The 17,049-nt window shown below is 36.1% G+C and overlaps 1 protein-coding gene across 2 annotated transcripts in view; it reads left to right on the forward strand.

The window, feature by feature from the left end:
- KCNJ3 (potassium inwardly rectifying channel subfamily J member 3) overlaps positions 1-17,049 on the forward strand; it is a 154,655-nt gene that overhangs the window by 11,134 nt on the left and 126,472 nt on the right. The window contains exon 2 of one of the 2 annotated variants that reach the window (XM_037849504.1): positions 423-639. The exons of the other annotated variant lie outside the window; for it this stretch is intronic. Coding sequence (XP_037705432.1) covers positions 423-639 — 217 coding nt within the window. The remainder of the gene's footprint in view (positions 1-422; positions 640-17,049) is intronic. 2 annotated transcript variants of the gene reach the window in all.

The following is a 17,049-nucleotide window of genomic DNA, read 5'->3' on the forward strand; positions in this document are numbered from 1 at the left end:
TTGTAGTCAGCCTTTTTCCATTTTAACAACTCCCTAAGAATTGCCTCTTTCGAGGAAAAATATCTGGTGCACCGTAAGTTATCATGTAGTGACTTATGTCAAGCAGCAGCACGTGTACACGCACTTATGCAGTTGGTGCTAACAACCATCGTTGGGTCAGGTATTTCTCCACAGCTCATGATTTAGGGAATGGTAATTATAGTAAGTTGTATATTTTAAATTATGCATAATATGTATTCCACATGAGCTATATGGGATTTTTGGCCCATTTGCTTGAAGATAGCCACAGAATGATTTCTTGGATTTTGTTGCAGATGAAGGATAGTGCAAAATGTTGGCAATGATGTAAATTTACTGTTGGGCTACCTTGAAAATTTCAGTGCAAGTGGTGATTTCTTCTCTTTTTCTGTGTGCTTGTCTAGTCTCGGCAGACACCTGAGGGTGAGTTCCTTCCCCTTGACCAACTTGAACTGGATGTAGGTTTTAGTACAGGGGCAGATCAACTTTTTCTTGTTTCCCCGCTCACGATTTGCCACGTGATCGATGCCAAAAGCCCCTTTTATGACCTATCCCAGCGAGGCATGCAAAGTGAACAGTTCGAGATTGTCGTCATCCTAGAAGGCATTGTGGAAACAACTGGTGAGTAAAAACATAGATATGCCATCAAGTTTCTTTATTCCGTAATGACATTATATTTTAAGCACAATACCTGTAATGAATTGAGCTACATGTCTCAAACAGTTCACAATGATGAAATTAATGATTACTTCTTATTTCTTTGTAACATTAAATCAATAGTTCCTTGAAAATTAAGATTTACAGTTTTGATGGTTACATAGATAATATTGACTCAGGAATATTCACTGCAAGAAAAATGAAAACTGAGATGAACCCGTTAGAAATGATTATGAATTTCTATTTTAATTAAAAACTTGAAATGCCTGTAATCATCATTTTTTCTTTCAAGCTTTAAAGTTGAAAAAAAAAATGTAATTAAAAGGCATCCTGAACACCATGCATGTATTCTTGCCTTGGGGATGGTGATTTGGAGGTCATTGATAATAGTTTTGATATGTTATTATGTGCAACTTCAGTGGAAAATTCTGCATGTGTGTGGCTATGTGTGGGTGGGTAGGTTCATCTATGCTAAAGTAGCACTTTAATTTCAAACTGGGTCAGTCAAGTTCACCAAAAGAGAACCTTGACCAAATTTAAAAACAAATAAGATGTTTCTTCTTTTTCTGCTTTGGTATAGCTATGTCCTGTATGCTATTCCTGAAGATGCACTGTAACATTGGTATTCCCTGAATACTCACAATTTGCTCCAGTCGGAGGAGGGTTAGGCTGGCAAAAGAAAGAAACAACCTAAATATATTATCTGGGGTCTAAACATCACCCAGTTGGTTTGGAACCTGCTGGATGACTGAGACTGAAAATGTAATAGCTATAAAATCCCACATATGTATACATGTATATATTTGATGTATATTGACTATAAAGCTCTGCGTATGTATATAATCAATATTTTCTTTGTGACTTTATCTTGATTTTAACCCTTTTGGCAAGTAATGAGAAAGCAAGAAATGTTTTAGCCCTTAATTTTTTTTCGTACCAAAGTCATCCTAATAATCTAAAATGTTAATTATGTATAAACTATAATGATACTGAAAGTAACATTTGCAGTAACACCGATGAATTCAAGATTTATGCAAAGGTGGTATATTTGGTTATGTAGCAGTCACTTTTGTCCACAGAGCATGGGGAAGCAATCCATTGTAATTTTTGCTTATCTGTCACATGTGTTGGTTTGAAATTTAGGCAAGGACCCTAACCTCTATAAATGTCTTTTCCTTCTCTTTAAGGAGATGATGAATAATGTTTTAATTTTTTACTATTTATTAGTGCTTCAGTTTAAAATTTAAGATTTTTGAAAACAATCAAAAAATACTTAGTCAGCCTGTATCTGAAGTTTGATTTTTGAATACATAATTTTTTTAAAAAAAGTTAAAGCCTTCATTCTGTTTTTCAACTTAAAGATGAAATGACATCATAGCATTTTTCTAAAATACCATATATTGTTCAAGAATAACCCAATTTACAAAGATTTTTAGTCCAAAATTTTTTTTAATTTAATTTTAATTTTCACTCATTTTATTGAAGTAATAATATTTAATTAGAACTTAAATCTTACGTTTTAATTGATTTCTTGTAGCATATGATTCTGTCTTTGATATACTTGCTTACAGTTTATCAAGTACTCATTACTACTCCAATCATGGACAAAAGTAAATCTGTTTCACTTGACAACCATAAAAATCTTTCACTAGTTTTTTATTTATCTCATCCATCCATCTATCCACCCATCCACCTATTTTTTTTTCTGTCTTTATCCCTAAATACTTTTCTTTAAACATTTTTTTATTGTGAAATATAACATATATACATAAAAGTGACAACTTTCAAAGCACAATTTAACAAGTAGTTATAGAACAAATTTCAAAAAATATTATGGGTTACAGTTCCACAATTTCAGTTATTTCCTTATTGTGAAATATAACATATATACAAGAAAAGTGATAACTTTCAAAGTACAATTTAACAAGTAGTTATAGAGCAAATTTCAAGGAATTTCATGGGGTAGAGTTCCACCTTTTCAGTTATTTCCTTCTAGCTGTTCTAATACCCTAGAGGCTAAAAAAAAAAAAAAAAAAAATCTATTTAGTGATTCAGTGGGCATAATCCCTTGTTAAATCCCATCTGGTCTGTTGCTACTCCTCCCTCTGATTTGATCACTGTCTCAGTCTTCAGGGTTATCTGAGCAGTGACCATCCTAACTTGTTCATATTGAAAAGGGGTGTCAACATTGTAGGGAAGGGGGAAGCATCTGATTGATGTTCTTGAAGAGGCTTTGGGTTTGGGGACTTATCTGGCATAGGAACACTTTGGAGGATTTAAGTTTCTGAGAAATAAACTTACTGAGTGAGACTTTTATGGAGTCTCTGATAGGGACCTGGGTATTCTTTGGGATTTTCAGGACTGCTGTTGATTTGGGCTTGGCATACTGTGGCCATTTGGAATATCTAGCTGAAGCGTGCATAAGAGTAACCTTCAGGATAACCTCTCGACTCTCTTTGAAATCTCTTAGCCACTGAAACCTTATTTTGTTACCTTTCTTTTCCCCCTTTTAGTCAAGAATGTATTGTCATTCCCTTGATGCCTGGCCAGGCTCATTCCTGGGAGTTGTATCCCTCATCTCCAGGGAGACCCATTCCCATGGGAGTCATGTCCCACATAGGGGGGAGTATCTCTAAATACTTTTATGTGTATTTCTTAAAAGTGAAAACTTTTTTTTCCTACTAAACCACAGCTCAATTTTTAAAAATCAGAAAATTTATCTTTCATACAATTCTACCTTTTAACCCATAGTCTCCATTCACATTTTGTTAATTGTCCCAGCAATTTCTGTCATAACTACTTTTTCCTGGTTCGGGATCAATTTAAGGATCGTGCCCAAATGAAATTGACTTGTCTCTTCAGTTTTAACATGGAATAATTCCTCAACCTTCTGTTCTGTTCCTTGACCTTGGTGTACTTGAAGTGTATAGGTCAATTATTTTGTAGATGTTTCTTAATTTGGGTTTGTTTGGGGTTTTCTTATTCATTAATTCTTTTGATATATGGTTTCTACATGGGCATCTTAAGGGAATAAATATTAAAACAGGTTGATTTTGAATTTTACCTAAATACTCTTGACCTAACCAATGTATCTTCATTGTATTTCAAAGGATCGTGGTTAGTAAATAATGTTCAACATAATGCCATTAGGAGTTCTGCAACATTAAATTTTTCACTAAGACTGTAAATTTTATTTTAACATTTCCTCCCCCTCCTTTTCTTTTTAAAATATTGTACTGGCAGAGAATACTTTCCACAGAAATTATGAAAACTTGGCTGGAGACTGAATTTCTTATTTAGGGATTGCCTTTTATGGAGAAGAGATTAAAGTCTGCTTCCTCTTAACCTCTTAATTAAGTCTGCTTTCTAAATCTAGTATAGCAAGACAAACAGCAAAAAAATTACTCACAATTTATAGAATTTATTTCCATGGCAAATTTATCTGACATTTTGTTTCATGTATGCCCTATCTAATTAAATCTCACAGTGTTCAAACTAAAATCCATCTATATTTCCAGAACTCCCTGAACCTGGAAAAAATAACATAGACATTTTATGCCCATTTGATAATTTAAAATTGTATTGCTATTTATTTAGACTCCTTGTTAAGGACTTCTGCTTTTTCCTTTATTTACAATAAATTGTGATTATTTATTGCAATAGAGTAAGGACAGATATGAACTTTCTGGATTGCTTTGAAAATGCAAGAATTCTCTTTTTAAAATCTCTCATGTTTTTGGTAATTAGCTTTGTGAAGTAAACTTTAGCTCTATGTAAGTTTCAATCCTATTTAGCATTAAAATACCAAGTTCTTACTCACTCATCAGCAAGTCTTTGTTGAGTATCCTGTATGCCTGGAGGTAGGAGATGCTAGAGTAGTGGTGACCCAGAGGGACAGAATCCCTTTCCTCAGGGGGCTTCTATTCTAATTGGAGATGGCAGACCACAAACCGCAAAATGAATCAGCAGGATATTATTAGATAATAATGTGTGAGGAGAAAACTCAAAACAGAACGGGGTGAGGTGATAAAGACTGCAGTCCAGACTGCTTTGATTGATGGTCTGGGGAGGGCTCTTTGAGGAGGTGACATTTAAGGTCAGAAGAACCTCCTGGGCTGGGTTGAGGGGAGAGCATGGCAGACCCTGAAACAGCTGGCACAAGGGCTCTGAGGTGGAAATAAGTTTGATTAACTTCAGGAATTAAAGGAGGAGGAGGCAGTTGGGGCAGAGTGAGTGGTGGGGAAATTGAGGAAGGTGGAGAGACCATCTCTGTACTATAGTTGATTTTATTGGACTGACAGGAAGTTTTGGGATTTTTGGTTAAAAAGGAAAGTCTGTGTTAATACGAAAGAATAATGGTTTAGTAATCTTAAACTATATATGACAAAAACAACTTTGTTTTTTAGTGGGTTGTATGCAGTTTATTTTAACATTAACGAACCTAATATGTTGAAATAAAAAAAACTAGACAATTACCGCTTTTGTATTAATGGCACCTCCACCCCTCCATTCACCCACCCCCTTGAAGCAATTGATGAGGATCATCAGCCTCACTAGCAATCCCCTGGTAAGAATCTTCTAATCTCATTGATTTTTGCTTCTTCCCATTCCTCTTGTCTCAGCAGGAGGGAGGGGTGAGAAATTAGAGGCTTCTAATTCCTTGAAAGATTCAGCTCAGGACTCAGAGTTATTACTTACCCCCATCCTTGAAATACTCCTCAGCGATAGTTGCTTCTGTGGTGAAGCTATTTTCAAAGCCCCAGACTCAGGGATTGCTGCCCTCCTTGCCCTCAGGGATTTTCCCTCCCAACAAGGAACACAGAATTACTTCTTCATTAATACAATCTTTCCATCTTTGCTCATCTAGCAGATTCCTAAGCATAGGTTACATCTAACTTGTGCTCTCTTTGTTTCTTCTCCCATGAGGAACATCACTGCTAGAGGCAAGCAAGGCATTGCAGATTTGACTCATTAGAACTTGATGCTTTCAAACTTCGTTCTGGTCTCTGCTGCTATTTGACAGTCACTTCTGTACACCCAGGCTCACTCCTGGTGGGCTCTCTTTTAGCCCTTTTCTCTCTTCCATGCCCCCAGTCCCAGTTGTCCAATCCCTTTCTTCACACATCATCTCCCCACCTATGCTATCTAAAAGAATGTGACTCTTCAGTTTTTATACATTTCTTTATTTTCCTTATCCTTTTCTCATAGTTTTCTTCTCTTTCCCTTTCCTGGTGTCAGAGGAAATTGTCCTTATTTTTCTTCAAAAGCCACCTTCTTTGTCGCCAGTTATGTTTCTCATGCATTGTTTTCCCTCACCCATGACTCAAATGCCATTACTTACCATACCTAATATCTAAGATTCCATTGACTCCTTTCTCTTTGCTTTCAAGCATTTTCGGGGCTTTCCTCATGAAGATTGTACAAAATACGTTATTTGTCCCTTTATACACTTAAAACCCTCCTTTCGATTCAGAGATGCCACATTCTCTAGTTTTCTTTGTCTTCTGTGTATTTTCCAGTTGTTCCTTCTGTCCTACACCCTTGCTGCTTTCTACTCCTCATCTCTCCTGTAAATCTTTCCTAGTTCTTTACCCTTTTCTCTTTTCCTTTCTGATCTAGAGTCATGCTTCCTTTATACTTTCACAAAGTACTCACAAGTCCACCATTCCCTTTCCTCCAATTATGCAGTTTCACCCAAGTCATGATCCTGTATTTGCTATTAATTTCCAGGGCATTTTTCCCATTTGGATATCAGAATTTTCATCCAGTCAGCTTGTCCAAATACCAAATCATTATCTTAACCTCAAATTTCATCATAGTTTGGAAAATCTGTCTCTATTAATTATAGCTGTGTTATTCCAGATCCCTCCCTCTTTTCCTTTTTATATCCAGTTATTTTTTCATTCCATAAGCATTTGTTGAGCACCTGTTATTGGCTGAACAATATTTTAGACCCTGGGGATGCATTAGTTAACAAAAGGAAATCCTGCCCTTGTTTGTACTTATATGGGGAACAGACAGTAAACAAAAGAAATATGCCATCTAGAAGGTTAGAAAGTGATAAGAGGTATGGGGAAATATAAAGCAAGGTAAGAGGGATTGAGGGGGGGGGGTAAGTTGCAATGAGAAGGTGACATTTGAGCCAAACTCAGTGTCTTGAGCAAAGCAAATACCTGGAAGAAGGGCATTCTAGGAAAAGGTATTAGCAGTTGTAAATACTCCTTGGAGGGACAGGGTGCCTGGCCACTACTTTCTCTTAATAATGTCTCTCAGTGTGATTCTTCCTCTTTAAGCCCACATAGCAGTACTTTTAAATTGCAGTAGTTTTCTCAGAGGTGTATTTAGTACTACCGGGGTCTCTGCTTACATGTAGCTTGCATATTACTGCCAAGTACATTTGCTTGCAACACGACTTTCATAATATACTTGTGCTTCAATATCCTTGATTCCTGCCACATCAAAATACACTTTTTTTCTTCCTGAGAAAATTCGTCTGCACTTCTTAAAATAGTGATCATATTCTGATGCTCAGTCTTGTCCCTGACGTCTGCGATCATGCCGTTTTCACTGCCGTCTCTCACACAGCCCAAGAGATGCAATATTTGCTAAACCCTCCCTGGGTGTGCAAGTCCGTATCTTTTCCTTTAATACCTTATTTAAAAAGCCAATTTTTACCAGTGAAAGCACTATTGAATATATTCTTGTTATAGAAAAATTAAAAATACAAATATGCAAAAAATAAAAAGAGGAACTTTATTTCAGGTACTGTACTGTTAACATGTTGGTGATTTACCTTTCAGCTGTCTGCATTCAGTTATATTATTATGCTACATCTGTTCTTTTATAACTTGCTTTATTACATGACATATTGTTAACACCTTTTATGTCAACTTACAATTCTACACCATTAGTTTTAAGGGCTTTATTACATGCTAATCTGTGTATCAATCTAAAATTTTATTACTAATCCCCTAGTTTGGGATATCTAGTCATTTGTTTTTTAATAAGGCAAATACTCTCATCATTCACAGTTTTAATTTAACACCAACTTTACTGATTTTAGGTAAAATAGAGATAGAATTCCTCGATAAAGGGGTTTATATGTTGGATTTTAGTATTCCGGGGTTGCTATCTAGAAAGTGTGTACCAAATTAAGCTATATAAGATGCCCATTTCCCCACACCGTTGCCAACAATGAATATTACAATTATTTTTATTTTTTCCAATGTGACTTTATCTTGTTCTCTTTAATTACTTGTGAGACTGAAATTATTGTATCTGTCTCCTGGCTATGAGTTTTATTTTATGAATTGACAGTTAATATTTATCAGTTTACTTGCAACTCTTTTTATACACATGTTGCTTGTATAATTAACACATTATTATGCATAATCATGTCCCTAGTTATCTGTGTATCATCAGTACAATTATCAAAATATTTACTTTGTATGTATATATATAGATACATATAGGTAATTTGTCACATTCATTTCATATATGCTTTATTTCATCTCCAAATAAACTTTAAGCTTCCAATATTGAATGAGGACTTTGTTTTATAGCTATTTATTTTTTATGTCATAGATTCCAAAAAGTGATAGATCCCAGTGAACGCTTATGGTTTTTTTAATTAACTGACTTTAATAGAGTTGTCCTCTTTTATAGCTTCTTTCTGAGTTGCGGAGTTGTATCTTATTATAGGAAATGAATCAATAAATGTTGTTGTATCAGGTGTAAGGTAGTAACAGGATCATAAAGATGGAAGCCCATAGACCTGAGGGAGAAAGGAGTTGCGCTAAATCAAGTATTAGCAATAGTGTGCTCAAATAGAAGTATGCCGGGGTATAGTTACACTAGCATCATGCAAGTGTCATACCTGATGCACTACCCTTTAAGAGGTCTGAGAAGTCCCTGTTAAAGATGGCATGAGCCAAGACGTGAAGGTGAGGTAGAAGCTCATCAGGAAGTTCAGGGGAGCTGGATATTCTGGCCCGAGAGACAAGTGCAGGCACTGAAAATTAGTTTTGTTATGGGAGTCATAAATAAATTGATATGGTCAGAGTGTAGAACAAATGGAGGGGAACTGATGGATATGAGCCCAGAATTACCCTAAGGTAGTAATTTGGCCCTAGTTGGCAGGCAATAATGCCATTGATGGATTTTAAGCAGGAGAATGCTGTGATCAGGTTTGCAGGTTATGAAGATCCCTCTGGCTGCTGGTGGAAGGCGGATTGCGTGGGGCTGTGACTGGAGACAGAGCAGTTATTAGGCTATTACAATAGGACAGGTCAGATGTAATTGAGTCCTGAATGAAATTGTCTGGCTCGGGCAAGTATGTGGCTGTTTGAAAACAATGAAAAAGGCCTCTGGTTTCAGAGCTGTTACTTGTGATTAAACAAGAATGGAGAAAGAGGCCCCCTGGATCCTTACCACTGAAATTCAGCAGGCTACTTAGAAGTCTTCAAGGCACCTGAAAAGATCAAAAGATAAATGAGAATGATAAATAAAACAGCACTAGCAAGCCGTTGACTCTTCTCCTTACTCGTGAAAACCAAATTGATATTTTCTAATGAATAAACCGCAGAGCAGAAGCTCAACTTGTGAATAATTGAGATGTGCCTATAATTTTTCTCTCCTAATAACTCTCTAATATTTAGTGTTGTTAATTGTATGTAATCATTATTCCTTAGTGACTGGTCAGAAAACAGTGATCAGTAAACCACATAGTATTGTCATAAATGAGGTGACACTCTCCTGACCACTGGAAATTGTATTCATTCTTCCTCTTTGCAGGCTCTGATTCAGTAGCTTGTGAGCTCCTCACCTCACACCTATTGTAGCCAGGAACCTAAATCAAGGAAATTTCTCTAATTTCCCTATTCCTGCTCAGATCGCTATTACTTTTTTTTTTTTTTTTTTAAGAGAAGTTTTAGGTTTATAGAGCAATCATGCATAATATGCAGTTACCTTTTAAAGTAATTGCTGTTGTTTCAGAAGACTTACTACTTTACCAGGTACAAGTCAATGATACATGAATCTGCATATATTGGAAATCTCAAAGTACCCTTCTACCAGTAACTTCCATGATTATATATATGTTAAGTATGTATTGCTTCCTAATCAGGATTTTTTCTCTATTAGAGACAGCATAGCAATTATTTGTTGAGTTGATTCAAACTTGTTGGGGACATATATTTCTTTTTAATCTAATGCAACTTTTTTTGCTGGTTTTTAAAATTAACCTCTGTTGACTGACAAGATAACCTCAGGCATAAATAATGTGGGGTACAGAGATTGACTAGTTGCATCTTCTTCACTGTTACTAGCTTGTGGCAGGACACGTATTAACTCCAGGAGCTTAATCACAGGCCAGAGAGCTTCACAGCAGAATCCCATATTGATGTTCCTGTTTGGCTTTAATAATTCATGAGGGAATGGACATAGACAGACAGACCTAGGTCACCTTCTTTCCTGTTACTCACAAGCTGACCAAGTTATTTAACCTAAGTTCTAGCTTTGTCATCTGTAAAATGGCAAAAATAATAGCATCTACACTACAGAATTGTTCTAACGGTTAAATGACAAATGTGAAAAGCCTAGCACATTATAATTATGCCATAAATGTGAGAAATTATTATTAACACCTATGTAATTATAAAAATAGCATGAATAGGCAACAGTGATCTTATAATACGAACATAGTCTTGTAACATAAAGCCCCAAAAGCAGCACACGTTTGTTTACCCAGAGTTACAATATCACATTATTGGAATGAAAGTTTTTAGAGATCAGTACTGGATATTTTTCTTAATTCCTTAATAGCAAGACAAATAGATACCCTTGAATCTCTGTTTTGTAGCAGAGGGGGCCAATTGAATGTAGTAGAGTCAAGAGGAGGAGTGAGTGTGGACTGTGCAGGCAGGAATTCTGTCTAGTTACTATGGTATCTCAAGTAACACCTGGCTTATAGAGCGGTTCAGTACATGCTACTTCATATCCTCCCTTTTCTTCCCTTCCTTTGCCTTCAGTTGTCTTCCTGTCCCTCCTTTTCCATTCCATTCTGTTTTCTTCCATTACAGTAACTACCCTATGGGTGAGGCAGAGGGAGTCTATTGGATAGAAAATTGGACTGGAAATGCAAAGATTCTGACTTAACTTGGACATTTCTATATTCTCAAGGAAATTTCCATCTGATGTAATGACATTCCCTTAAGAAACCAGGTGTTGATGAGACTTATCACCATTGAAGGGCTGAAGGGGAAATGTACCAAAATGAAGCAAGCAGTCTATAAATATATAGCAAAATAAAAATGACAGCTCTTCATGAGACTGGTGCAAGTGAATAGAAATGAGGCCCATGCATTATTTTCTACAATAACAAGTTCTTTCTACATGGAGTTATGACATCACCTGAGAATCCCTGGTGTATATCATACTGCCTGCTTCCTTGTGTATATGACCAATAAAAATCGGTGAATGATTCACATTATGAAAGATTCATCTGGCAATAGGATCTAGGTTGTTCTAGAGGGGAGAGAGAATAGATTAGAAAAAGGATCAACTAGTCTAGAATACCCTTGCCGCCTTGCCTGCTAGGGGAACACATATCCATCTTTCATGATCTACATCTTCATGAGCTATTCTTTGGGGACAATTTCCGTAGCCCTCTCCTCACTCAACAGCAGCCCTCAAATCCCACAGCTGGAGGAACATGTCTTGGGTCAGGACTGACACTGGACAAGATGCAAGACTGTTCTGATATTTTTCTTTTTCTTCTATTCAGCGTTTGTGGAGTCTTTCTCCAGTCTCTACTATTCTCCAGAGTTCTAAGCAAGTGAGACTTGTCCTTTCATTCACTAAATCTCCGAGAAGGCCCTTTCAGGGGATGCCTTACATTACCCCGTTGATGCCATGACTCCCTAAGGCAACTTTTTATGAGCAATTCCTAAATAAAATCCTACTTTATTGTTTTCTTGAGAGGTGGATGCAAAAAATTTCCATGGATTTAAATATATATATATATACTAAATATCAAAGCACAAACTATCTTATCAGTAAGGTAACCATCTACCCTGGTTTGACTATTACTGAAAGATTTCCCAGGATTTGGGATTTTCAATGCTAAATCCAGAGAAGTTCCAAACAAACTGGGATGACTGATCACTTTATTTACAATGATAGTTCAGCCTTGCTAAATATCTGCTTTAATTTAATTGAAAATTTTGCTTTTATTGATCATAGAATAGGTCTTTCTATTGTATGATGGGAGGCCTATTTTCCTTACCCCAATTTTGTCAGCAATGTCAAAAACACATGTTAAGGACATTTTCACTTATCTGATTTCTTCTGTCTTCTATTTTCATTGATGTAGCTTAAAGAAAATTTAATTAATGCAATCCTTAATATCTCAGAGTAGAAGTTTCTTGTTTGCTGAGCAGTAGGTTGGTATGGGTAAATTGCTAGGGGTGTGGTGGGTTTGGGGTAAGGTTGATACTACATTTGTCACAAACTTGCCTAAGGCTGAAAGGAATAAAAGAAGTGAGCAACTATTGTGAATAAATAAGAATATGCTCAAGAGGCTATGATGATGCATGGGTAAGATTTGAGATCCAGGTAGATGAGTTTATCTTGACAAATAAGGATTCAGTGCCTGTAATTGGCGAAATGCAGTTTTGATTAAGATGTGGTGTAGTTTAGTGACAACGAACTTCACAATTTAGACATTGACTACTCCATTTTCAGAATTTTTCAAGGTGAGTGCCTAAGGCCACTTGCATCAGAATCCGGTAGGATGCGTATTAAAATGCTGCCTTTGATACCCTTCAAAATGTCTGGGGTTTGGACCAGTAATTTGTAGTTTTTGACAAGCAGTCCCATGACTCTTTTTGAGAACATTAAAGTTTGAGAATTCTGCATCCAGCAATGAGAAAAGGTCACTAGTGTTTATGGAATTAACTCTTGACCATGCTGTATCTTGACCTAACCTATCACATTGGAATGCAGAAAAAATAAGAGAAAACATAGCTGTTTAAAATTCTGAAGTCTTCAGAGAAGAAGCTTTGTGTTGATTCAGACTGTACTGATCAATGTAGCCAAATGCAAATTAATGTGGGTAGGAAACAGTGAAAATCAGAAATATGAATTAAAATGCATTGCTATTCATCATCATAACGAAGAACAAGATGTGATAGCTATTGTGGAACATTGTGTGAAGATGCAATATAAATGCCAAACAAGGATGTTAGTGCCCCTCACTGATGGAGAGAATTCTGATCTTTGAAATTGCTACACGTGCTTCAGGCCGGAACACTGTGTGCCGTTGTTCATGGTTTCATGGGAGGGAATCTCATTATGCTTATGGCAAAGTTCAAAAGGACAATTTTCACAATTTGATACTGAGACTAAAACTGGTTATTAGTCATTAAAAGTAAACCATTTGAGTGCTTTCTTTTCTGGGGATTTTTTTTTCAGAAATTACAAAGAATAAATAGGAATGTGCTCAAGGGGCTATGATGATGCACAGGTAAGATTTGAGATCCAGGTAGATGAGTTTATCTTGACAAATAAGGATTCTATGCCTGATTTGACATTGTGTCACTTTGGTTAATCTTTACTTTGTAAGTTTTATGTCCTAGTCTCTTTGAATGAACAAGTTCTAAGACCATTGACCCACTCAGCTCATAGTAGTGAACTTAGAACTAAAATTCAGGTGGGAAGTTATTGTTGCTGTTGTAAATAAATGTGTGTTGAATGACATGAAAGCGTATGAAGTTACTTTATCAACTGTGACATCTAAATATTTATGAATGATGATGACAGAGTGCCACCAGAATATACAAAGTCCTCTGATGGGGCAGGAGGGGAGGGCAATCAATTCTTTTAGGTCCAAGGGGACTTAGCCTTGGGGGATAATATCAGTTGTGTTGATTACATATAATGTACATTTGTTTAACTTCCTGTGCACAAATATACTCATAAGCCTGAGAGGAGCTCTTGTTATCATGCATTTCTGTTCCCTACCTCAGAGAAGTCTAGGAAGTCCATCTCAGAAAATGTCTAAACCATTTTCAGAGAGATGATTAGATTTTAAAGCCATTTGGAGAAAGTGTCTTAGTTTTCCTTAAATTACTGTGAAACAATTTTTCCAAATGTCTCTAAATTAAATCCTCTTATAATTTAAGCCCTTTATTTTATTTTTTTTTTCTTTTTATCTTAGCATCCTTGTCATTTAAGTTGGAATATGTTTGTGGTCATTATTCTTCAGAACCATCTTTAGAAGCATGTAGTGTTATCTCTATGCTAAACACCAACATTTAAATATGGGTAAAATCCAGTTCCTTGGAGGGAAAACATTCTCCCAAATACACATATATATGAGAGATCATTGCTGGGGGGAGGGAGGGCTGTTGTGCTTTGTGTGCCTTGATGACCAGAGAAGGTTCGGACTTTATTTACTGAATGGAAGGGTCTATATATATGTGAACTCTCAGCACTTTTTCTTAGTACTTTTTCTGCACTGAGGGTTTACTTTCTGATTCATGCTCCTGATTCAGCAGTTTTCCAGAAATGGCTCCAATCCTTCGGTTTGGCAGCATTTCTTAGAGGGAAAATGATGTAGATTCTTTCTGTGTGTATATTTATTCAGATTCACATTATCAGCTCCAAAAATGTTTTACCATGTATTATAGGATTCTTTTTGCTTTTGCCTTGCTTTATGTTTTTTCCAGTGACATTTTTTCAAATATGTTCATTATCCTCCATTTTAATTTGTCTACATTAAATGCAAATCTTTGGTAAGCTTATATGACTTAGACTATTTAATTAAGATTTTCATATTTTATAGACTGTAAATTGTAGAATGTGCTTCTACAGTGCTGTGCAGTAATCTTTTATGAAAAAATTCAGGGGTCTAAATTTTTTTAAAAGCAGTTTTATAGAGATATATTCATATATCATACAGCCCATCCAAAGTGTACAATCAGTCGCTTTTAGTATAATTGCATAGTTGTGCATTCTTCACCACAATCAATTTTAGAACATTTTCAGTACTACAAAAAGAAAAACCCTAGTCCCCATAGCAGTCACCTCTCTATCCCTCTATCCTTCCCCAGTCCTACACAACCCACTAATCTAATTCCATCTCTATAGATTTATTTATATTTATACTTTATATAAATGGAATCGTATAATATATAGTACTTTGTGTCTGGTTTTTTCACTTAGCACGTGTGCCGGTTTGAATGTATTATGTCCCCCAAAATGCCGTTATCTTTCATGCAGTCTTGTGTGGGCAGATGTATTATTGTTGATTAGATTGTAATTCTTTGTTTCCATGGAGATGCTACCCACCCAACTGTAGGTGATATCTCTGATTAGATAATTTCCATGGAGTTGTGGCCCCATCCATTCAGCCTGGGCCTTGATTAGTTCACTGGAGCCCTATAAAATCTCAGACAGAAGGAGCAAACTTGCTACAGCCAAGAAGTACACTTTTTATAGAATGCACCGGAGCTGAGAGAGGAGCTGCAGCTTACAGACGTTTTGGAAACTGCCTTTGAAAACAGACTTGCTCCAGAGAAGCTAAGAGAGGACAAACGCCCCAAGAGCAACTGAGAGAGACGTTTTGAAGAAGAGCTGCAACCTAGAGAGGAACATCCTGGGAGAACGCCATTTTGAAACCAGAACTCTGGAGTGGACACCAGCCATGTGCCTTCCCAGCTAGCAGAGGTTTTTTGGATGCTATTGGCCATCCTCCAGTGAAGGTACCCTATTGTTAATGTGTTACCTTGGGCACTTTATGTCCTTAAGACTGTAACTGTGTAACCAAACCCCCTTTATAAAAGCACATCCATTTCTGGTGTTTTTTAAAAAGGCAGCATTAGCAAACCGGAACAGCATGTTTTTAAAAAATAACTGTGTTTTTGGTTTGTTTGTTTGTTTGTTTTTAATTAGAGGAGTTGTAGGTTTAAAGAAAAGTCATGTTAAAAAACACAGTGTTTCCATATACACCCCTATTGTTGACACTTTGCATTGGTGTGGTACCTTTGTTCAGTTGATGAAAGAATATTAAACTAATACTGTTGTCCATAGTTTACATTGTGTGTATGTTCCCCATATACAACCCTATTATTAATGCCTTGTAACTACATTGTACATTTATTATAATTCATGAAAGAACATTCTTTTATTTGTACTATTAGACAGTCATTGTTCACAATAGGATTCACTGTGTTATACAGTCCCATGTTTCATCTTCTGACTTTCCTTTTAGTAACAAACAGGACCCAAAACTTTCCCATTCAACCATACTCACAAACATAATTCATTGCTGTTAATTATACTCACAATAATTTGCTGCTATGACCACTGTCTTTTTCTAAACATATTCTAATCAACCGAAATTGAAATTCTCTGCAAATTAAACATCAGCTCCCCATTCTCTACCCCTGTTCTATCCCCTAGTAACTTATTTTCTAGAGTCTAAGTCTATGAGTTTGCTTATTATAATTAGTTCATATCATTGAGATAATACAATATTTGTCCTTTAGTGTCTGACTTATTTCATTCAACATAATGTCCTCAAGTTTCATCCATTTTGCCTCATGCATCAGGACTTGCATTCCTTCTTAAAGCTTAAGTATTCAAACATATGAATATAACACATATTGTTTATCCATTCGTTGGTTGATGTACAGTTGGATTGTTTCCATTTTTTGGCAATTGTGACGTTGCTGTGAACATCAGTGTGCAAATGTCTGTTCACATCCCTGCTTTCAGTTCTTCTGGGTGTATATCCAGTATTGTGTGATTGCTGGATCGTATGGCAGTTCTACACTTAGCTTCCTAAGGGAATCACTGCACTGTTTTCCACAGTGGCTTCACCATTTTACATTCCTACCAGCAATGAATGAGTGTTCCTGTTATTCCACATCCTCCCCAACACTTGTAGTTTTCTGTTTTTCTAGTAGGGGCCTTACTAGTAGGTGTTAAATGATATCTCATTGTGGTTTTGACTTGCATTTCCCTAATAACTAGTATTGTTGAGCATCTTTTCATGTGCTTTTTGGCCATTTGTATTTCCTCTTTGGAAAAATGCCTATTCAAGTCTTTTGCCTATTTTTAAATTGGGTCATTTCTCTTTTTTATTGTTGAACTGTAAGATTTCTTTCTATATTCTGGATATTAAACCCTTATCGGTTATGTGGTTTCCAAATATTTTCTCCTGTTGAGTAGGTCACCTTTTCACTTTCTTGGCAAAGTCCTTTGAAGCTCAAAAGTTTTTAAACTTGAGGAAGTCCCATTTATCTATTTTTTTTCATTGTTGTGTTTTTGGGTGTAAAGCCTAAGAAACCATTGCCTACCACAAGATCCTGA

This window comes from Choloepus didactylus, chromosome 9 (genome assembly GCF_015220235.1).
Source record: "Choloepus didactylus isolate mChoDid1 chromosome 9, mChoDid1.pri, whole genome shotgun sequence".
Classification (NCBI taxonomy): Eukaryota; Metazoa; Chordata; class Mammalia; order Pilosa; family Megalonychidae; genus Choloepus; species Choloepus didactylus.